The sequence below is a fragment of the Mastigoproctus giganteus genome, chromosome 4 (assembly GCF_048544385.1).
Source record: "Mastigoproctus giganteus isolate SK-2022 chromosome 4, ASM4854438v1, whole genome shotgun sequence".
Classification (NCBI taxonomy): domain Eukaryota; kingdom Metazoa; phylum Arthropoda; class Arachnida; order Uropygi; family Thelyphonidae; genus Mastigoproctus; species Mastigoproctus giganteus.
The window spans coordinates 222,996,190-223,021,041 of record NC_143578.1 but is presented as its reverse complement, the minus strand read 5'-3'; the positions used below and the strand labels follow the sequence as shown (position 1 = coordinate 223,021,041).

The following is a 24,852-nucleotide window of genomic DNA, read 5'->3' as shown; positions in this document are numbered from 1 at the left end:
CAATTAGTAAATAGCACCTATCAGGCTTCCGGATGTTGCTGAAGAATTGGAATCAATATACAGTGTCAAGGAGAGACTACCTTGGAGCTCTATCCAAATAGAGTGTAAGCTGCATCACTTTCCAAATACCAATCAGTTCAGTCCCTGAACATCTTGTTCACACCTGATGTACATATAACGCTGGAAATAACTCTTTTGCATTACAATTTACATCTTGATGTCTTTTGTAGGTTTAACCAAAATAAAAATTAGACTAAATACACTTACATGCTTGTGGTCACGATGTTCTTTAGAAAACATAAGTATTTCCCCCTTTATGCAGCAGATGGGCACTTTCTGATGCAGGACTGCAGGTAATAGAACAGATTGGCTGCAAGTAAATTTAGTCCAATTTTTTTTTTTTTTTTTTTTCGTTATTCTCCAACCAATATTAATAGGGAAATCTTATCAAGGTTGCTATTTTCTAAATAATAAATTATTTTGTTTATTCTTGAGATGGCTAGAAGGGTTTAAATATTCAGTGATTCGCAGGTAGAACTTGAATGATGAGCAGCTAGAATTTCCTAGCTGTCCTTTTGCATTTTATATATAATTATTTGTAAACTATATGTAAATTACTTCTATAAATTAATAGATCTCTAGTTAATACAAAGCACTATAGTTGATCCCTTCGTGGAAAAAAAGCATGCCCCTCATCTCTCAATTTAAAAATTACTCTCAGTACAAGTTTCAACTGGTAAATATTACACAGAAAATGTAAACTTCAAAACAGATTATTTGCTTATGAAGTTAAAGTACATAAGCAACAAAGTTGGCAAGACACTTTTGCAACAACATTGGTAAGGCACTCATGCAACTAAGATGTATACTACTGGTGCAATATTCCCAGATATCAAGTGTTTTACCACCAAGTCTTCAGGCTGTGTCAAGGCCCCAATTTAAAAGCTCAGACTGTGCTAGCATTTTTCCTATTCCAAATTTCAATATTTATGCTAAGAATAGACTCCCCCAATTCCGATAAGTGGTATTAATACCTGAATTACTTCCAATATGATCCAATAATCTTGATTACTTCAATGGACTCAACCACCCATTATCCTACTATAAAGTACTTAAAATGTGATTGGTTGACAAGGTTAACTCTGTTCTCGACATGCAAGGAGAAAAGAGTTTGCTTCCTTCTTAAACACACAGAATTATTTTCTACAGACACTGTTAAAAATATTATATGAATAGTGGGAATCAACATCTTTCCTGAATCTGTCACTAAGAGAAATAAAGCCGGTGTACCTACCTTCTTTCTTTATTCAGATTACCCAAAATTATATCATATTATCAGTAGTGCCAGTATCTTTACTTCGCCGCATCTAGTGATTAGCTTAATTCTACATGGAGATGGCAGTCCTCTGCACCTTGGATACTTACCTGGACATAGTTTGGCACTAAGAACTACAATACTAACGTGTCTCTCTGCCATTCAGTATTATATTTCTTCCAATATATTGTCCAGTATTATAGTTTATATTTTTTGTATTTTTTTAATATTCTTCAAAGGAAAAAATACTCATCAGAAAAGTCTGACCTTTGTCTAGTATTACACAATTCTCATGAGGACAATGTTTAAACATACAACTTCTTTTTATACTATTATACAAGCAGAAGTGTATACTTGCCATTTGCTGTAATCCTATTTTCCATACTGTTTTGTTTGAAGTAACATTTCAAATTAATATTCATCAGCAAGGAACATTTTTACCCCAAAACACTACAAAATGTTCAAGAACCTTAGATGCGTGGGTGCCTTAACAACTGCTAGCTGTTTATATACTTCTAAATGGTTATGAACAGCAATGTCAATATACAATCACCATTTTGAAGCCAAGTTTTTTTCCAAAATATTTGCCAACTGCAACTTGTAGTCAAAGTATGCTAATTTTATTTCTCTTTTATTGGAAACAAATGTTTAACAGAATTTGTATAGTTTTATATTATATCTAACTTACTATCAAACTTTCTATATGGATGAAAATTCAGACTAAATTAACTACTTATTTTACTTGAGCAAACTTCATTTAATTTCAACAAATGCAGTGTTCTCAACAGTGAAAATAAGATTTAAAAATGTGTAGTAACAGAAAACTTTGTAGTTATAAAAATATATAATAGAAGTTATATAAAGCTAGATCATTCAAACATTAAAAATTTGAGTTAAGATTAACATTTTGCAGTTTTAATTTATAACAACAGATATGATCTAAAGCTATTCAAGTAGCAATCCCTTCTGTTCAAAAAGTAAGAAGGAATTGATAAAACTTTTTATATACAAAAATTTTTAGCAGACATGAACATGAATAAAAATTAGGAATAACTGACATTACCTTCAGAAAACATTTACAAAATTCCAAAAAAGTGATTTTATAAATATTAAGCTGTTATAAGATAACTGCATTTGGTATATGGGTTAAATATTTTAAAAAACTTTGTCAACATTTTTTTTTTTTTTTTTTGTGGGAAATATTCAAAGAAAAGAAAATATTCTGTCTATAATGCAAGCTAGGATAAAAAAAATTCAGGACTGAATTTTTATTTTAAGTATAACATTCAATAATAATAATAATAAAAAAACCCATGGCTATTTACACATTTTTCCATTGGTTATATAATTACAAAAAAAAACAAAAAAAACCCACACTTCTTAAAAGTCTCTTTTTTGACAATTCTTCAACTCTGTTCATTGTAATTGTGCCAATTTCTGCTTCATTGGAAAAGAAAAGTCTCATTAATGAAATCTTTGGTTTGATTAAAAATAAAAACTGGAATGAGGTCATGTAAATAAGGTTGCAAGACAGTTCAGTTGTAGGGTGACTGGAAAGGTATTCAAAATATGTTACAATGCCCCTGCTCAAAATGATGAGCAGGAGCATTGTCATATAATTTTTAATTTTTCCTTGCCCACAGATTAGGTATCCTTTGAAATGCAGCACACAAGCACTTAATGAAGTGAAGCATATAGTCCTATTAAGAGTATGGCCTGCTGATATAAAATGATTTTTATAATCAAAAAATAATTCTAGCATAACTTTATTTTTAGATCTAACACAATCCACTTTTCTTCTTCTTGGGGGAGATGGAAGACTTCTGAGGATTGACGTTTTACCTACTGATTGTAAAGATAATGCTATTTTTTCATCTCTCATTATTTTTTTCAGAAATCTTAACAATAACAAACTTAAACCAGTTCTTTTCCAAGTTCAAATCTTGTTTTTGTCCAACTTGCTTTTAAAAACATGGGGACAAAGTATCTGCATAATCTTTTCATGTTTAAAGTAACAGATATGATGGCAGGGCAACTATCATATATTACAATCTTTCAAGCTGGAATATCATAAGATGGCTAGGAAACTGCCACATGATATTCCAGCTTGACAGACTTATGCCTTCAATTCTTATTTGATTATTGGGCTGAATAATGCATGTGAGACAAATTTGTCATTTTATGACATATAAGGTCTCCTACACCTTGCATCATCCTCAATGATGATCACAGATTTGAATGGTACAAGTGCATCAAAGATGGTACCCATCTTTGATGTACTTGTACCATTCAAATAACTTACCCCTTGATAAAGTTCTTCTTCATATGCTTCACAATAATTGTTTCGATAGTCTACGAGGATGATTTTCTCAACAAAATCAGCATCATAAACTATCATAACACAGTTTTATAAGTCCTTTGCTAATTTTTTTTTTAGGAGCATTAGCAACTAAGGCCATATTGCTCTGGGAATGTGCGCTGGTCATTCCCTGACCTTGCCGCATCCTCTGTATTTCGTGGCTCACAGGCTCAAACCCTGGTCTAATCAAGAAGCGTGTGCTACGCACTGCTGCTCCTGCCCATCTGGCTATGGAGGCACCTTCCTTTGCTAAGAAAACAACATTATAAAAAATTATACAAAATTTGAAATTGTGGCAACAAAAGACAAATCTTTGCACAGGTGCACCTAAAACAACAGGTAATTAAAAATAATAGACATTCTAGACTACAAAATAAAGCTTTTCTTATTTATTCAGAAATTTTTAACAAATTCAGTCCTGGAGTTTTAATCCTACCTTACTACCAAATAAAGTACTACTGTAATACTTTATTTGGTTTTAAAATAACATTCAATTTTACATTTCACACCACCTTGCCAATGCAGCTTGCTTGATTAAAGGCATACATACAGTTCTGCAAAAATGAAGGCGGTATAATTTAAAATTAATCTGTTTAGTAGCAAATAATGAAAATACTAAGGCCCCTGGATTCTAATGCTCAACACCAGGTTGAGTATTAATGCCAAGGTGCCTTGGCAATCATTTATCTTATTATGCAACAATGCTCCTTTTACAGTATCTCTCTCTTTCTTGCATTGCACAGAATGAGGGGGAGAAGAATAGTACAGATTGGTTATGACATGTTGAATTATATCTACCGAATAAGTCACGTACACTTATATTTTCGTTTAATAAAATCGTGACAAATTGGTTTCACTACTGTCCGAAATTTAATAGATGCTGCCAAAGATGTAAAAAGGTGAATCCACTGCACAAACGTATCCCTGCTCCCCTATCTAAGCTTAGTTTGCTTCAGTTTATTGTTGTTTTATGGCACATTGCCCCACCCCATCTAACAAAAGACAGTAAAATAATCCAAATCTTTAAAAGTTATTTTTTATGCTAAAATCAGAAGGTATAGTCTTTCCATGCCTTTATAAAGATTCAGTGGTTGGACGTTAACCAGTGCACATGTACAGCATATTGCCATACTCGATTGTACATGGTGGCTGTACATTTCAGAATTATTTCATAGCAGGCTAGATTTTTTTTATTATTTTTTTTTATTTTGAATTATTTATTTAATATACTAAACTGCAGTTAATATACAGTTTGAATTCATATAGTCACGAAGGTTAGTTTATTTCTGCACTTAGTTAAGTATTTATAAAGCTACACCTTAATAGTTAGAAGGCTTTTATTATTGCTAATTTGATGGGAATTTCGTAACTTCCATTCGGTAATACCTTAAATTTACTTCACTAGTGATTAAAGTTTTGTTAAGAGTTTAATTTCTCTAATAATCAGTTAATTTAAATCCTGTAATATATCGTAAATTTAAAATTTCTAAATATTCGAAAAGCTACAGCTTAATATTCAGATAGTCCCTGTAATCAATATTTTGAAGGGAACTTCATAACTTTCGGTAGCTTCAATATAATTAGGGAAGGACTATATTGTTAAAATACAGTACAGGCAACCCCGAATAACACAGTACTTCTACAACACAGTTTTGCTCTAACACAATTGATAAATTGCAGCAATCCTCGCACAACACTGTACTTAAATAATATGGTTAGAGAATTTCAATAAACCTTGCATAACAGGGTATTTTTGAGCTTTTGTGCGGAGAAAACCCTGCTATTATGTTGGATGTAATTTTTCAACATTGCCACACTTGTTGACTCGCTAGTCAAAAAAAATTGAGAAATCCCTGTATTTATTTTGTTGGGAAATCCCCATGTTACGTTCTATGCAATTGAATTTGTGCTTGTTGAACTTGTGGAAAAATCTAGATTTCAAAGTTTTATTACTATTGGACAGCAACACCAAGCCATCCAAAAAATTTAAGTCATCCAAACGTTGAAGTTATGTTCCTACCACCACAGTTGTACTAAGTTAATACAACTTCTTTCATTCAGCCAAGGCAATTATTGTGAAGCATATGAAGAACTTTATATATCCACCGTTAAAACTCATTACGTAAGAAAATTGTTACAATGGATTTTGGAAAAATTGATTCCAAATATACTGAATTAATGGAGACATGAAAACATTTCTCAATTGTGTACTGTATCAGAATCACAGCTTTAACACTGAAAGAAGTAAAACCGTCAACATTAAATGTGTGTGGAAAAACGTATGACCAGAGTCAGTTCATTCAGGAAATATGGTCGAACCGGCAGAAAACGGAATCAGCGCAATAGTAGAACTTGTGTCAGTAGGAGGGGAAGGTTTTGATGATATGACTACTGAAGATCTCGAGGATAACACAGTTAATAGAATCGCCCTCCTCCCCACACTGGGTGGAAAAGACCCGAGTTCAAATACCATCAATGATGAGAGGAATTTGTATGGGTCGTTTTCACAACATGGCTGAGTTAGTCAGTCTCGGGCGAAGGTAACATGGTTTTTTTCCCTGGAAATTCAGGTTTGGTTTTTTGTCCAGAAAAACAGAAAATTGACCTCAGAACACACGAAATTTATAGAGAATACACACAGAGTAACATGTCGCCCTAGTCGCCTATGCTCTTAAAAAAATAAAAAAAGATATTACTGAAGATGTTCAGGAATTACTGGTAGAAAAAGAGTCTGGTGAAGCAGATTTGGTGGAAATGGCATCAGAGGTAAAACCAAATCAATTCAGAGGATGATAGCACAGATAAATTCTAAATTTAAAAATTTTAGACTAAAAAGCATATGGGAAGGCATAAAGTTATCTGAGCAATTAGAATCTTATTTTTTGAATGCAGATTCTTAAATGAAAGGAGCCCAAAATTCAAAAGGGAGCTTCAAAAATGCTTAGTTCCATACGATGAAATTCACAAAGATTTATCAAGCAAAAGCAAACAAAGTTTGCAGATGATACAAAGGTTGGCAGGGTTGTTAATGACAGTAATGGCAGTGTGCTACTGCAACAGGATCTAGATAATTTGGGCAGATGGGCTAAGAAGTGGCAACTGAAGTTTAACCTTGACAAATGCAAAGTACTGCATATGGGTAGAAGTAACCCCAGAGAAACGTACCAACCGTGTGGTACTACACTTAAGGTGGTAGAAAATGAAAAAGACCTGGGAGTAATTGTGCAGGCAGATATGAAGTTTTCTGAGCAATGCAGACAAGGCTGCCAGGGCAGGTCATGGGGTTTTGTCAATGATATAGAGGAATTTTGCTAGCAGGGAAAAGGAGGTGATTATCCCTCTGTATAAGGCAATGGTCAGGCCACGCCTTGAGTACTGCGTATAGGTCTGGAGGCCTCATTTTAGGAAGGATGTAGATTTACTTGAGCGTGTACAGAGAAGGGCAACAAGATTAGTGAGGGGAATGAAGGGATCCTCTTATCAAGAGAGGCTTAAGTTCTGCAAATTGCAGTGGCTGGAGACTAGGCACCTGCGCGGTGATCTGATTGAGGTGTATAAGGCCTTGAATGGGTTCAGCACGCTGAATTCTGATGGGATCCTTCCACTTGTTCAGATTACGAACCTAAGGGGGCATAAATTCAAATTAAGAAAAGACAGATGTAGATTGGATGTGCGGAAATTTGCCTTTAGCCAGCGGGTGGTTAATTGCTGGAACAAACTTACATCTGTCGTTGTGGAAGTTGATAGGTTGAATAAATTTAAGGAGGAACTGGACAGGCATTTGGAGGGAATGGTGTGATTTTTTTTTTTTTTTTTTTGGCTGATGCTGCATAAGCTCATACATTTGCTTTCTTGCATCACATGCCACTCCTACTACTACCTAGATTATTGATTTTTTAAAGAGTAGAAGACACAAAATCTAGAATCGTGTATTTTTGTTAGCTTTTGGAACGTAACCCCTCCTTTTGTACTTTTTCTTAGTCCCGTATAACAGTTTCACACAACACGACATTTTATAGGAACCTAACTACCATGTTATACGAGGGTTACCTGTATATTATCTTTCTATATATTATTGACTATATATTGTATTTTCTTTCTAAAGTTAAAATTTTACCTTAATAATGGTTGCTACAAGATCCACTTACAATACAAAGTCCAAAGATATCGTGACCCAGACAGAAATGTCTGCAAGCATTTCTGGTGTAAGTTATGAGTTCATCATTTGTATAACCTGTGGAATGTATTCTAAGGTTGGTCAGTGGCAAACCTGGCTTAAATGACGATTCTCTTTGCACCTGATGTCAGGTGGAAATTAGAACTTGGTGCATTATGAGAAGAATTTGAGTCACTGAAGAAACGAGTGCTTACCTTAGAAATAAATGTAACAGAGAGCTTGTCAGGAACTCAAGTAGCTTATGACTTGTCAAGTGATGCACCCTCGATTTAAGTACCATAAATGAATAGTCAAGTTAGTTAGTTAGTTATTTGGTTTTTAGGAGCATTAGCAACTAAGGCTATATTGCTCCGGGGATATGCGGTGGTAATTCCCTGACTTTTCCGCATACTCCGTATTTGGTGGTGACGGGCTCGAACCTGAATAGTCAAGTAGTAAATAGTCAAGAATGTACACTGTTCTGGTTGAAGGTGAGCTAGTTTTATTGGAAAATTCTATTGTCAGGGAAACAGGTAATATTTTTTGTAATAAAGATAGCTGGATCAGAACCAGGGTATGTTTGCTGGGAGTCACAATTGATATTACCAACAGACTGTCAGATTTTAAGGTGGGTAAAGAGAGCATTATTATTCATGTGGAGATTAACAATATTAAATGAACACAACCTGACCATTTCTTGGATAAATATAGGACCATGCTGAAAAAATGCCATGAGTTAGGTCAGAATGCACGTGTCTGCAATTCTGCCCAGACACGATAGTAGGGATTACATGCAGAAAGCCTTGTGGATTAACTCGAGACTTGGGGGAATCTTCAAAATTCTAGGAGGGAAATTTTTTATCAGCATGGCACACACTTGAAAGTAGAAGGAATATATTTTGTAGAGATGGTATTCATTTGAACAAAGGTGGTGTAAGGATTTTTTCCAGTATTATCAAGGATACCTTTATAAGGGTTCAAGGAAACTGATAATTAAGAGTGGGGGAAGGATAATATAGATCTATGTTTATTTGATGATATGGACCAAAGTATTGCTTCCACTCACGTCAAGAATTCTTGTTTGTTGCCACAACAGCTGATGTTGGCACGATGTTCTGAGGGTAGCAACATTTCAAATGAGCAGATGAGAAAGATAGGGGAAATAAGCCTAAATAACTCAAGGGGTGTGCCAGGAAAGTAAACTATTGAAGAATAGAAATTTTACATAATGTCGGGAGTGATGTCAATAAACTGTCTGAATTTGAACTCCTGATTAGGACAACTAATGCTGACATAATACGGCTAACAGAAATGTGGTGCAACCTCAAAATTGGGGACGACAAGCTCCATTATGGTATGTATAATGTATTTAGGAAAGATAAGAGGGTGGTGGTGGTGTCATGCTTCTTATCAAAAGCAAGCAACCTGAGTGTAAAAACAGCTTTTGCTGAGTCTGAAGTTATGTCTGTGAATACAGAATCTGTGTGGTGAGAGTATGCAGGAATTAAGGGTATAATGAGAGTGGGAGTAACCTACAGACCAGAAGATTGAGAAAAATATGCCAAGAGTTTTTACATGCAAATGGAATAGGCAAGCAAGCACAAATGCCTTATTATATATCCTATAACCAATGACTGGAATAAGAGGGAATGAAACACATGTTGGAGAAAAATTTTTCTAATAAACTAATGATTATTATTTGTACCAGCACATCAGAGGTGTGAGAATATTCTTGACCTCATCATTATGTATGGAATATGAAGAAAGATAATGCAGTAATTAAAGATAAAGGCACAGGTTTTAACTTCAGAAGAGGGGATTTTGAGAGTTTAAGGCACTATATGGCATCTATTAACTGGGCAGATTGGAGAGCAAGAACAAATAAGCTTGAATTATGGAATACTTTTAAAGCAGAAATCACAGAAGCCATGAATGCATACACACCATTAAAAATGTCGTGCAGGCTGGTCAAACTGAGCAAAAAAAGTTAGTATGGGACAGTTAAAGAGTGATGAAAAGTACTGAAGCCTACAACAGCTACAAGCTGATTTATAATAGTATCACAGAAAAAGTTAGGGAGACCAAGGAGGTGTATAAAAAGCACTAGCTAAGACTGCAAAGAATGGGGACAAGCAATTTTTCATGTATATGAATACAAGGAAGAAAAAAGCAAATCAGATCAGAACTTTGTGCACTGGGTGTGGAAAAGTTGTTGTTTGTTATTTTGGTTTTTAGGAGCATTAGCAACTAAGGCCATATTGCTCCAGGATATGCGGTGGTCATTCCCTGACCTTTCTGCATCCTCCATATTTGGTGGTCACGAGCTCGAACCCCGGTCTAATCAAGAAGTGTGTGCTACGCACTGCTGCTCCTGCCCACCTGGCTAAGGAGGCGCTGTGTGGAAAAGTCTTGGGTAACCCAGCTGATGTTGCAGATGAATTGAACAGGTACTTCCTTCATGCTGAGAGGAGGCTGTGCAAGTGAGGCTGAGTCATACAAAATTAGTGATTTTCAAATTACAGATAACTGTTTATTAGAAAAACTATTGAGCATAAAGGAAAGTAAGGCTTCTGGAATTGATGGCATATACCCAATAATTTTGAGGTAGGATGCCAGGGAGTTTATTGAACCACTGAGGTTAATTATGAACAGTAGAGGAAGAAAGGGATATGGGAGTTATAATATGGGCAGATATCTGAGCTTTCTGAGCAGTGTAAACAGGAAAACCCATGGGCTTTCCTGTTTACACTGCTCAGAAAACCTACTCAGACATCATGGACTTTTCTAGGCCAGGAAAGCCCATGGTGTCTTATTGATGATTTATCAAACATTATCCTGTAGAGATATGAAGGTCTAGTCCAACTGTATAAGGCAACTGGGAGTTATAATAGTGTTCAAGTACTGCCCAATCTGTCCCATTAATAGATGCCACATAGTGTTCAAACATTTGGAATAGTGTTCAAGTATGGAGACCTAATCTGAAAAAAAGACATTGAGCTTCTTGAAAGTGTCCAAAAATTGGCAACTCGAATAGTGAGATCAGCAGAAGGGTGACCATATGAGGAAAGACTCTGTACCTGTGCTAGAGAGCTTGGGAACTAGGCACCTCAGAGGTGACCTAATTGAGGTTTATAAAGCTCTGAAAGCGGTTAGTAAAATAAACAAAAGCAGAATTTTCAGTTATAGGCAATTTTAGAACTTTGGGGCATAATTTTGAATTACAGGGGAAGAGGTTTATACTAGACTGTAGGAAGTTTTCTTTTAGCCAGCGAGTCATTGATTGTTGTAACAGTTTGCCTTCATAGGTAGTTGAGGCTGACAGTTTGAATAAATTAAATGGTCAAGTGGATATTTACCTATGTGACGAGGAATCAAATAATTTGTATTTTCTTATCTACTCGGTCCCCTCCCAGAAAAAGCCTGTGATTTCCTTGCACTATATGGTTATTACATTTACTATTTAACAATTTTAGTCAGAAATGTATTTTGCAGCCATAATATAAATCAGGAGGTGGTGTGCAAGCTGTTTCCATTCATTCTTAAAGCATAGTTAATTGAAGAAAACATTTATAAAACTGGTAAGGGCTGGTTGAATAGATTTAAAATCTAGGGAGAAGCCGCAAGTTCAGATCAAGGAACCGAAACTTTCAAAAAAGAACTTGTTAAAATTATTGAAGTGGGGTATTGTGTGTTATACTTCTCAACAAGTTTATAACATAGCTGAAGCAGGACTTTTGTGGAAACGAACTTCTAAAAGAAGTTTCATATTGAAAGAAGAAGAAAAAAAACATGCCAGGTTTCAAAGCGGCGAAGGATCGGGTGACTTCATTGTTGGGTGGTAACGCTGCGGGGGATTTAAAATTAATACCCCTTTTAGTTTATTTAGAAGAGAGCCAACCCAAAATCGACACATTTTTCATGATTAAATTCATCAATTAAATTAAATTAATTAAAATCAATTTAGATCAATTAAATTCATGATTTTAATTGGAATTTTAAGTTTAATTTTGATACGTAATATAAGTATGTAATGCAGAATATTTTATATGTACAAATATTTTGACCGACATTTGTGCATCTTTTCACTACTGTTTATTATTGATTAGGAAATATCCTATGGCACCGACTGCAACTTACAAATACATGTTACCTTATGGGAATGCGGCGCTCTCTTAGCGCGGATTCACTTAGCACTCTGTTTTTCCGGAACGAATTATCAGTGTTAAGCGAGGGTCACCTGTACTCTCACAATTTCTGAGAAAACCATGCACACAGCACTAAAAAAACTTGACTCATCAGGCACACTTTAAAAAGAAGAGTGAGGTGGCCGAAGACAAACGTTGAAAGACAGAAACACAGAATTACACCAGATTGTAGAAAATCACATTCGACGATTTCCCAAAGTCAAATCCCATTATTGCGGGGCTAATACAACAAGAGAATATTTACACTCAGATTTGTCAATAAAAAAGATGCACCACATATTAATTAAAGAGCTTAATGTTTCGCCTAACAATGCTCCAAGCTAAACACTTTACAAATCTGTGTTTAAATCTATGAATCTCTCATTTCATCGTCCAAAAAAGGATCAATGTAGCCTTTGTACTACCTTCAGAGATGGTTCCATAGAAACAAAAGATCGCTTAAGAGAGAAAAATGAAAGTCAGATTGCTGAAAAAGAAACAGTTCGAAAATTTAAAAAAAGAAGAAAACAGCTTCAGAACATAATACTCAAATTTGTGCTTCATTTGACTTACAGCAAGTAATAATATTTCTGCCTATTTCTAAAGAAGGAGCAATATTTTACATAAGACGGCTCTCAGTATATAACTTTACTATTTATAATATTGCTTCCCGTGACTGTTATTGCTTTACATGGCCTGAAACAGAGAGCAAACATGGATCAGAGATTGCTACAGCTCTCACCATATACTTAAAAGAATGTGATTAAGCGGAAGCCGACACAGCTAACCTTTATGCCGGCGGATGTGCAGGGCAAAATAAAAATTCCATAGTTGCTTCTGCCCTGTTACATTTTTAATAACTCCTCAAATTTATGAGACATATCATTAAAATTCTTTGCTCCCAACTACTGACAAAATGAAGGAGACTCAGCACATGCCCTAAAAAAGGCCGGTGATGTGTTTCTTCCTACGCAGCTATACCCTATCATGAAAATGGCAAGACCTTCACATCCTTATAATGTCTGACTGTTAGAATACCAAGATTTTAAAGACTTTTCTCGGAAGATAAAAGTACTTTCACTTCGAAAGGATAACGAAACCGATACATCTCTAAACCGGACAGAAAAGGCTGAGTTTAAAGTACGAAAACAAAATCCAAGTACAATTTATTTTAAAATGAGTCACAGAGATGCATCATACAGGTCCATTACCTTAAAAAGAACCGAAACAAAATTCTTAAAAGAAGATGTATCTCCATTAAACCAAAGTCAAATTAAAATTTCCAAACCTAAGTATCAAGATTTACTAAGTCTTTGCTCTAGTCAAACTCCTATTGTAAGGGTCAAGGAATATAAGGAGTTTTATGAAAGACTGCCCCACGATTAAGCTTCATGGAAAAATATTTTCATCTAAGTTTCTTTTTCAATTTAATATTGTTACTTCATTTGAAACGATTCGGCGTAAATATTGTAAGCCTGTTTTTTTAGTAGTACTGCATTAAATAAAGTTTGATTTAGCTTTGTCTTTTTTTAAAGTTATTATTATCTATATCTATACTAATAATAAAACTGTAGCAAGCCGGCAGTCTGTAATTTTTGAATTTCAATTTCTTCTTAAACCGATTTCGATGCAGGGTACCTTAGAGAGCCCCACTTAACATACAGGCTACTTAATATCAATCCACGTAATGAAGGAACTAAGTAACAAGAAAAAAACAGGCAGGCGAAGTTGCGGGTGGTAGCTAGTTTAGTTTATAATTTGTTTTATTCATTAGAAACAATTAGGCGTAACTATATATTCATACCTGAAACCCTGAAATTAGGGCCTCACAAAGAGGCGTATCTGACAATGAAGGCTTTTTTTTCAGTAAAAAGCCTCAAATAAATTAATATTTTTTGGGCTCTTATTAGTCCCTCAACCTTTAGGAATAGTTCTTTATGCGATTTATTAGTATTCATGGCTTCATTACTAGTGCATGTAGTAAAATGAGCAACAATCAGGCAAATAAATTGGTTTTTTTGCTCTCCCGAAAAGTTGCTAATAATGAGATACACCTGTATGTGTTGTAGGCGACGATATGTATATTAATATGTGCAAATCATTTATCCTTTCTCAAACCATTAATCTGAAACACAATCATTTCTAAAATACTCATTCTTTCATTATTTTTAAAATAAATAAATACAGAAGATGTATTATAATTTATATTGCATAAAAATAACACCTTTTCATTATCAGCACAGCCACTATTATTATTATTGGGTATGATAAATTTTATAACTGAATCTGTTACTACAGTAGAACCTCATAAATCCAGCATTCAAAAATCCAGAATTATCAAAAATCAGGTACTTTTCAAAAAGTGCACTTTTAAAACTTTTGCCTTGGTTAGCCTATCCTGTCATTTTTGCTTGAACACACCACTCACTGTTTCCATACAGGAAAAATTACAGCAGTCATTAAGTGTCAGTTTTGAAATACAAACCTTGATTACTTTTGTGGCTTAAATTAATATTTATGCAACTGCTTAAGCAGCAGTATAGTATAGTGAAATGACACACTAATCCTGAATGTGAAAAACTGGATGCTTTGTATTTGCAAGATTTAACTTATATTTAATGAATTTATTAAATATTGAGTCAGTCGAGTCCAAAATTTCTAAAGTCATCAAAAGGCACAAATTCCAGTGAATTTGTCTCTTTTGATGACTTTAGAATCCAATTTGCACACAGTGAATCAAGACACACCCAACTGTCAGCTGACCAGTACATATTGCAGGGGTGGCCAAACCACAGCTCGCAAGCCACATGTGGCTCGTTGACATATAATGTGCAGCTTGCAGAAATATGTTAGCTGAGCTCCTTTTTGCATTATAATTCATATAAAAGGTAAATAAAATATTTTCAAAGCTTTATAATTATTTACCGGGTATAAACTGAGAGTCCAACTGGATTAAATATATTTAAGAATTTAAATCCTAATTTTAATGCTAGATTTGAGTCAGGAAAAAAAAAATTTGGATTAAAGAAATTTTGGATTAGCCAGGATTACAGAGGAATTGTGCTAGAGAATCTCAGTAATCGCACAAGCCGGTGCTGACAATGTTAGTTATAGTGGGCATGGCTTGTGACTGCATGTGTGGCTGTGTATTGCTGGCAGTGAAATTAGCGGGGTGGTAGTGTGATACTGGGTGCTGTATATTTTGGTTGTGTTGCGTGTGTTGAGGCTTATTGCTTCTTTTCACTTTAATTTTTTTAGAAGTGTCTATGAAAATTTTGTGAAGGAAGATGGCGTCATCAAATTGTTAGAAGCGAAAGTATGACGATGAAAACAGAAATTTTAAGCCAGAGTGGGTGGAAGATTTTGAATTCACTATTAAAGGAGGTAAACCTTTGTGCATCATCTGCAATGTGTTACTCAGTCGTTACAAAGCCAGTATGAAACAAATCACAAAACCTTTTTGTCTGATTATCCACCTAAATCAGAATTACGGAAAAACAAGTTAACTGTGTTAAAATCATTACTATATAGCCAGCAGGCACTGTTGACAACGTCAGTAAGGAAGCCGATACAACGACTGAAGCTAGTTTTGTTATGTTATGGAATATTGCTCATGCTAAACACCCATATTCTGATGGCAAATTTGTTAAGAAGAATATAGCTGAAGTTGTTGCAGTGTTAGATCCAAATAACACAAAACTTCAGCAACTAATAGCACAAACACCAGCTTCATCTACACTACACAGAGGCTTATCTCCCTGATCAGTGCTGATGTTGCAGGCAAAATGCAAAATGAATTAAAGAATTCCTTTGCATTCAACTTAGTTTTTGACGAATCTACAGACATACAAGACAAAGCACAACTGGCGGTATTTGTTCATTATGTTTCCTCTGATGTAACTGTAAAAGAATAGATGTTGGACTTAGTGGCACTAAAAGAAAATTTAGTGCCACTAAGTCCATTAATTTGACATTAAAAATGCACTTGACAGAGCCTTAACTTCCACTGAATACACTCAGTGTTGTAACAGATGGAGCACCTGCAATGGTGGGAAAAAATGCAGGATTAATTGCACTTATGAAAAGTGATCCAAGCTTTCCAGAGTTTCTCCCTGTTCATTGCATTATTCATCGTGAACACCCGGAAACCAGATACTTCAAGTATGAAGATATTATGAAATCTGTTCTTGAAATTGTCAATCAATTTGATATGGTCAAATGGGAAGACCCACTGAAAGTTCAAAAATTTTATTGGAGCTTTTTAGATAAACTCAGTGATGTCTCTTTCTATTGTATTGTGAGGTTGATGTCAATTAGTAATGCCTTGAGTAGGTTCATGGATCTGTTGGTGCCTATTATTACTTTTCTTGAAGAAAAGAAAAGTTTCTATCCTCAATTGGAAAATGACGAATTGATGCAAGATCTAATGTTCCTTACTGATATAATGAATCATCTACAAAGTCTCAACTTGGCACTCAGGGGAAGGATAAGATTGTTTCTGATCTTACTCAAACAATTTTCAGCTTTCAGAATAAAATCAAAGAGTTTTTCAACGAGACATATTGTCAAGAAACTTCAGTTACTTTCCCAATCTCAAAAGGAGAGTAAATACATTCCCTGATATTGAAAAAAAAAAAAAAAAAGAAGACCACTAACTGGAGGAATACAAAGATAAATTACAAGGACTGCTTGATAATTTCCTTGACAGGTTTAAGGACTTGCAGAAATTGAAGCCCTGCTTCCCCTTTCTTGTAAATCCATTCATGATTTATGTGATCAATGATGGTTGTCCAATTCTCGAACCTGCTGTGGAAATGGAACTAACAGAATTACAGGAGGACCCGAGTCTAAAGATGATCGGTAAATCCCAGTCTACAATTGAGTTCTGGAAGCAAGTTCCAGAAATAACATATCCTGAACTGAAGAAAACCAGTGTGCAACTCATCTCAATTTTCAGCACAACATACTGCTATGAATCACTGTACCCTGTAATGAAGTTTGTGAAGTCGAAGCATTGTATAATCCTTACAAATCAACACCTGACGGAGCTAATTCATACAGCCTTAACAACATATCAGCCAGAATTTAAATGACTCACAGCCAAGATGGAAACACACAAGACCTCTACTAGCAGTAAATAGCTTGATAATTGTAGCAATGTCTGTTTGTCATAAAAATACTATGATAAGACTATAATTTTGTAAGGTGATATCTGATTAAAATATCTATAATTTTATTGGTTTACATATTTTTCTCCATGTTTTGACTGGATATTTACTAAGACAAATAAATATCATTAAAAATATCTGTTTTTACCGCTTTTATTTTTGGCAATCTCATTTAATGTTAATGATATGCAAATCTGCATATTTTTCTAAGATGTTTCCCTATTAAATACGCTCAATATAGTTAAAACCATAATCAATCAGAATATTGAAAACATTTGGTATATATTGTGTGTACTTTGTGATTACTGAAACTAATACAAATTAACAGTTTAAAAACTACACACATGAATAAATATTATGTACATGTATTTCTTAATATTTATATAAAATTTTTGTAATAAAATGTGCATGTAACATTTGTTCACATCTTGCGGCTCTCAAACATCTGAAGTTTATTGTATGTGGCTCTTACGTTAAGCAAGTTTGGCCACTCTGACATACTGGTTCATGTTACAAATTAGTTTTTACAGTTATGTTCAGTGGGGCTACCAGAAAATCTGGGGACCACAGCAAATAATATGGAGGTTTAATGGATATTTTATATACGTACTTTACAAGCTGAATTAGACATAATTTAAAACTTTTGAAAGTACATTAAAACAGGAACCTCCTTGTACAAATCCTCCGCATGGACTAATATTATTAGTGGAGTCCCACAAGGTTTGGTGTTGTGCCCATTGTTGTTTTGTATATTTATCAATGATATTGATGAATGTATATCAGGCTTAGTGTCAAAATTTGCAGATGATACACAGGTTGGCAGGGTTAATGACAGTAATGGCAGTGTGCTACTGCAACAGGATCTAGAAAATTTGGGCAGATGGGCTGAGAAGTGGCAACTGAAGTTTAACATTGACAAATGCAAAGTACTGCATATGGGTAGTAGTAACCCCAGAGCAACGTACCAATTGTGTGGTACTACACTTAGGGTGGTAGAAACTGAAAACGTTTCTACCACCCTAATAATTGAGGGTGTAATTGTGCAGTCAGATATTAAGTTTTCTGAGCCATGCAGACAGGATGCTACAGCAGGTCATGGGGTTTGTCAATGATATACAGGAATTTTGCTAGCAGGGAAAAGGAGGTTATCATCCCTTTGTATAAGACACTTTGCAATGCTGCTCGTATAACACATGATCAATACAGTTGGAGGAATTTGTTGGTGGCCACAACAGCTCCTCAGAGAGTTATGTGACTGGAAGAAGAAGATAAGGCAATGGTCAGGTCACACATTGAGTATTGCATACAGGTCTGGAGGTCTCATTTTAGGAAGGATGTAGATTCCAAAATTTGGGTTCACAATATTGGTGAGGGAACGAAGGGAGGTCCTCTTACCAAGAGAGGCTTAAGTTCTGCAAATTGCAGTGGCTGTAGCTAGGCACCTGCGAGATGATCAGATTGATGTGTATAAGGCCTTGAATGGGTTGAGCATGCTGAATTCTGATGGGATTCTTCCGCTTGCTCAGATTACGAACCTAAGGGAGCATAAATTCAAATTGAGTAAAGACCTTTCCACACATTTCTGAAATTTCCGCACATCTAATCTACAGATTAGATGTGCAGAAATTTGCCTTTAGCCAGCGGGTGGTTAATTGCTGGAACAAATTTCCACCTGTCATTGTGGAAGTTGATAGCTTAAATAAATTCAAGGAGCAATTGGACAAACGTTTAGAGGGAATAGTTATGTGAATTTTTTTTTTTCTGGCTGATGCTATATGAGCTCATACGCTTACTTTCTTGCATCACATTCCTCTATTACTATTACAATACTGTATTTTGGGGTTGCAAGGTTTACTAGGAAGCCATGAGCAATATTGTATTCAACTTTTATCCAGTTCAAATTCATGGATTGTGTGTGTATTTTTCAGTAGTGTGATAGGTTGTAATTTCATATTGGAACACTTTCAAAAAAGCTGCAAACCCCTCTATATTGCACACTTATCCATTTATATTTCGTTTTTCCATAGAAATAGAAAGTATAAACATTAAATCTCTTTCTACTGAGCAAAAAAAGTAGGCATATTACAAAAACTAAATAGTGGTGCTTCAGTTAAGAGACTTTGTGAAGAATATAGTATAGGCAGTTCTACCGTGTATGACTTGAAGAAGCAAAGAAAGTGAGTTGCTGAAATTTTATATATAAACAGTGACATTCCCAAAGGCTATGAGAAGCTGAAAAACTTTTGACAGAGTATTATTGGAATGGTTTCGACAAAGGAGAAGTGAGAGTGTACTGGTATCAGGCTCTTTACTAATACAGCAAACAAAGAAATTCCACGATGATTTGAAAATCAAAAAAGCTTGTGATAATTTGCAAGGTTGACTATTGCTTTAAGCTTCATCATGGAATACAAAAATTAGCTGTGGTCTGGAGAAAAACTGAATGCCAATTCAGATGCTGCTGAAAAATTTGTAGAGGAGTTTATGAAGTTAAGTTCAGATGAAAATCTTACTACTGAGCAAATATAAAATGCAGATGAAACAGGCTTATTTTGGCAATGTCTTACTTGGAGCAAACTTTCGGCTAGCGATGAGAATAAGGCATTTGGAGTGCAGGAGTCAAAGGAGAAACTGACGGTTCTTGCATGTGCAAATGCTGCAGGTGTACACAAAGCTAGCCATTATTGATAAAAGTGCAAGCTGCATGTTCTAAAGGGCGTAAAGAATTTTCCTGTCCAATGCCAAGCTAATAAATGTGCATGGATAACTTCTCAAATAATACTGGATTGGTTTGTGAATTATTCTGCACTGGAGGCTCATTGTATATCTAAGGAACTAGGTGAAGCCTAAAATAATTCTGACATTACATAACTGTCCTGCCCACACAGACGTATTAATTTTAGTATCAAGTAATGTGTGTGGCTTATTTTCCTCCAAATTCAGCCACTGGCCCAGGGAATATTATGGTCACTAAAATGCTATTACAGACAGCAATTAATGCAAAAATTCCTTTTTGCCTGCAAAGGAGGCCAAGGTGCTGTAGGATTTAAAAAGGAGTTCAACATTAAGGATGTGATTTTGAATCTAAGACATGAAAGGATGTCACAGCAGTAACACTGAACAATAGTAGTAGTAGTAGAGGCAAGTGATGCAAGGTTATGTAGCATAAGCAAATTTGTACAGTAGTCTTCCATGCATAACAGTATCAAATGTTTTCCTGAAATCCAAGTATATGATATCAAAATTACTTTTTGCATTCAGTTCCTTTGTAAACACATCATAGTGTCCAATCAAATTTGTCAGACAAGACTTTCCCTTAACAAACCCACACTGTCTGATTTATTGCTGCAGTCTTGTCTAGATGATTCTGCAATGCATCTTTAACCAGTGACTTCATTACTTTAACCGGAACAGAAGTTAAACTAACAGGCCTTTAATTACTCGTGTCACCCTTTGATCCCCCTTTGTGAATTGGGGATACATTTGCACATCTCCAGTCCTTGGGGACTTGAATCCAAGGATGCTCTCATAATTATGGCTAAGGGTTTGCTTACTTCCTTTGTCACCTCCTTTAATATAACTGGATAGATCCCCTCCCCCTCCCCAAGGTGCCTTTCTTATGTTTAACTTCAACAATTTCTCCTCCATTTTGCTCAGTTATTACAAAATCATAAAGCTTCCTTTTAGAGTTTAATAAGCTTCTGTCCTTCACTTCCCTACAGAATTCTTCATGTGTGAATGTAGATTCAAAATACTCATTCAGTTTGTCAGCTATCTGAGCAGGATCAACAATAGTTGAACCTGGCATAATTTGAAGCCTGCTAGAATGTTTGAAGAATGTGATGAACCACTGCCAGATTTGGTAAGTTACAATGTTAGTGAAAAATGCTTGGTATCAAATTAGGGAATTTGCCTAAAGACTGACACATAACAATTTCATGTAAGGATCTGGAAATAGAAGATATTGAAAACTGGATGGAAACAGACAATAACATACCTGTTGTGAATCAGTTAACTGATGGAGAAGTAGTTAAAGGTATTGGAACCCGAACATGAGAATTATGAAGAAAATGACGATGATCATGAGGCATATACAGACAAGCCTCCAGTAGACCACTGTATAGAATGTCACTGGCACACAATATCAACTTTAGAGTAGTGGTCACGAATTGAATCACAAGATATAATGAATTTGTACAGAAATAAGGATAAATTTGTTAAAGAAAGATCAAAACACACAAAGGAAGCTAATTTGTGTAATATGTTCAAGAAAATTCTAAAGAAAATCATTCAGGAACCCTCCAGTGACTGAAATTTATGAACCAACTGTCCCTGCTTCTGGTGATGCTGCCGACTTCGCAGTCTAGCTATCTCTGGTATAAACAGATAAGTGTGCAATAAGCATGCAGTGTCTTCTTTTCAAATTAGGCCACTTGTTAGTTTGAAAAATTTAGTTATAAACTTTGGATTTTCAAGTTATGCATTTTATCGATTTATGTTTAAGCTGCGATATGGTGTGAAGATGTAGTGGCATAGGCAAGAGGCACATGTTATGTTTATATAATATTTCATGTTTATTTACGTATATTTTGATTTTTAAATATTCTGGTGTATATTGAAATACATGACATAAATTGTCCTGTAATACGAGGATTTGCCTTTGAACACTTAGGCAATGTGCAGCAGCACTTTTCAAAAGAAACTGGCTTGTGCTATTTCCCAAGTGTACTGGATTTATAATGCTTTACTGTATTTTGAAATCATCTGTAGTTCATAATCACCAAATCAGCTACAATTATAGGTAAAATTCTTTAGCATTCCTATAAATTTAAGCTTTATTCTACAGTTTTTGCACAAAAACCCTATCTCAAGAACCCCAGATTCATCACAAAACAGTATCCCATTATCTTTTTAACTATACTAATAAAGCCTTTAAAAAAATAAAATAATATATAAGTAGATAGTGAAAAGTAATGCCAAACAACCCATTCCTTCAACTGCTCAGTAAAATATTAAACTAATATGAGAATGATATAAGTGCTGATTACAAAATTAGTATTTACTGTTAGAACCTATATTCTCATAACAAATTTAAATTTTCTCATATTTTCAACAGTTAAGCCATATTTCAAGCACCTACAATTCATTAAAACATACCCTTACTTATGGCTTTTATAACTACATTAATTACATATAAACACCAAAAAATAATTCCAATGAAACTATCATTTCTTCAAAATCTTACAGTTATATCTGTTTTACTCACATTATTAAGAACACTATTCCAAAAAATTATTTCCCAAACTTATTAAAAATGTATAGTACGGGCTATCTCAATCTCGTAAATATGGTTAATTACAATAATGCACGATGTGACAATGCACAAATTTCTTTTATCAAATCATGAATTTTGGCTTAGGTAATTCTCAAATGCTGTACAACAGCACAAGGAATTTGTCTGTCTCTCTCTGCACGCACGCACACACACACGATTTTTTCTACTACCCATTCCTTCAACTGCTCAATAAAATATTAAATTAATATAGAAATGATAAAGTTGCTGATTACAAAATTAGTATTTATGATTCAGATCTATATTCTCATAAAAAATGTAAATTTTGTCCTCATATTTTAAAGAGTTAATCCATATTCCAAGCACCCACAATTAATTACAACATACCTTTCCTTCTGGCCTTTAGAACTACATGCAAATACCAAAAAACAATTCCATGAAACTCTCATTTCTTCAAAATCTTACAGTTATATCTGTTTTACTCACTCTATTAAGAATACTATCCCAAAAAATTATTTCCCAAACTTATTAAAAATGTACAGTAAGGGTTATCTCAATCTCATAAATGTGGTTAATTACAATAATGCATGACGTGACAATGCACAAATTCCTTTTATAAAATCATAAATTTTGGCTTTAGGTAATTCTTAAATGCTGTATTTACAAAGGCACCAGGAATTTATCTTTCTCTCCTTCTCTCTCTCTCTCTCTCTCTGTACACGTGTGCAGAGAAAGAGAGAGTGTGTGTGTGCACGCACACACAATTTACTGATAAACTATACAGTGAACTACAATTCCACACTATTGTATGAACTTTCCAAGTATCTTTGTGCATCATCTGGATTGATACTCAAAAGTTTACTTATTGTGGTATCCTCCATACATCCAGTAATGAATTCATCCATTGTTAGTTTTCCATCCTCATTGCCATCCATTTTCTCAAACACTTGTTTAGTGCGTTCTTCAGCTGTGTCTTCAGGTAAGTCAGCAGCTCCTGGACCTAACATTTCAAACAGAGCCTGTAAAGTGTAAAATAGCATCCTGTAGTTTTTATAAGTAAGCACTTTATTTTGTTTTTAACATTTTAAGTTTCAAAATCAGACAAACCAAATTAAGAAATTAAGTAAAAATGGAAGTATCAAAATCAGGAAACAAGACTTTCTCAACTGGAGAAAAATCAAGATTTCTCAGTCTACCAATGTCAACTGGATGCACTGCCTTAGATTTTATGTGATTCTTAACTAACAGCATAATCCCCCCTCCTATCCTTTATATACACATTGTACTCCTCAAATTTCAATTCTGCATTTCTTATAGCTGTGTGACACCATGTCTCTGATATCCCAACACTATCCACCTTTAATGTCTTGACCAGCACTTCAAATTCATTAACTATACTCCTAGCATTGGTGTACATGCAAGTAGATATGCACCTTTTCACTTAGTTACCCTAACACAGCCCATGTATTTACTTGTTCCATGATGACTCCCAGCAGTCCTTGTAATCCCCAGTATCCTACTTTCCAGGCTGCTGCTTATTCCAAAAGAAGCAGTGCAAGAATCACTTTCACCTCCGCCTGCGGCTACTGTTAATCTATTAGTCTGCGAATCCACCCAAGCTAGCAGTTTTCCAACCTGCATAACACTGCCTCGATAGCATCAGCAAATATTCTTGCACCCTTTCAATTTAAGTGTATCCCATCCCTGTAGATGCAATCTTTCCTGTTAACAAGCATAGACTATGCTGAAAAAAATACTACCCCATGAGCCTTGCACATTCTCTCCAGGACTGAATTGATTGACAAGGCTCTCATTGTATACTCCCACATATCCTGTGTGGACAGAATTGACACCTTCAAATTTAACCCCAACTTTTAACTTTTTCTCAATATTGATCTGCAGATCTACTCTTAATGTCATTAGTGCCAATGTGTACAACAATATCATCTTTTGTTCCCTTAAAAGATAATATCTGCTCTACATCAACACCTTTTGTTCCCATACCCTGATCCTATTCCACTTATCCTTTTTTGCACAATATATTTCCTGTCTCCCTGACAATAACTAGCTCCTGTTGGACTGGCGCATTCTGCCTTGAATAGACATGATTGACATTATTATTCACCACTAATTCAGTTAATAAATGATTAGTCCAGTGGTTACCACACCAGACCACCAACAATATCATGGACCCAGGTTCGAATTGCACTGCAAAAAAAATTGCTTCATTGGACTAACCTCCTCCAACAGCCAAAGTCACGGCTGAGGCAGAGAAAGTGCCATCTGGTGTCACTCCTAACTATCACCTACCACTGGATGCAAAAGCCAAAGCTAAACAGGTCCACCTCCATAGATGGATGAAGATGACAAATAGAAA

General features: G+C 35.0%; 2 protein-coding genes across 6 annotated transcripts in view; both read right to left on the bottom strand.

Moving 5' to 3' along the window:
- Positions 1-24,852, bottom strand: part of LOC150087433 (neurocalcin homolog) — a 165,229-nt gene that overhangs the window by 37,297 nt on the left and 103,080 nt on the right. The window lies entirely within an intron of this gene.
- Positions 23,176-24,852, bottom strand: part of LOC150087432 (neuronal calcium sensor 2) — a 104,757-nt gene continuing 103,080 nt past the window's right edge. For all 4 annotated transcript variants that reach the window (XM_090371178.1, XM_090371179.1, XM_090371181.1 and 1 more), the window contains one exon: positions 23,176-23,494. In XM_090371178.1, coding sequence (XP_090227304.1) covers positions 23,264-23,494 — 231 coding nt within the window. In that variant the 3' untranslated portion in view covers positions 23,176-23,263. The remainder of the gene's footprint in view (positions 23,495-24,852) is intronic.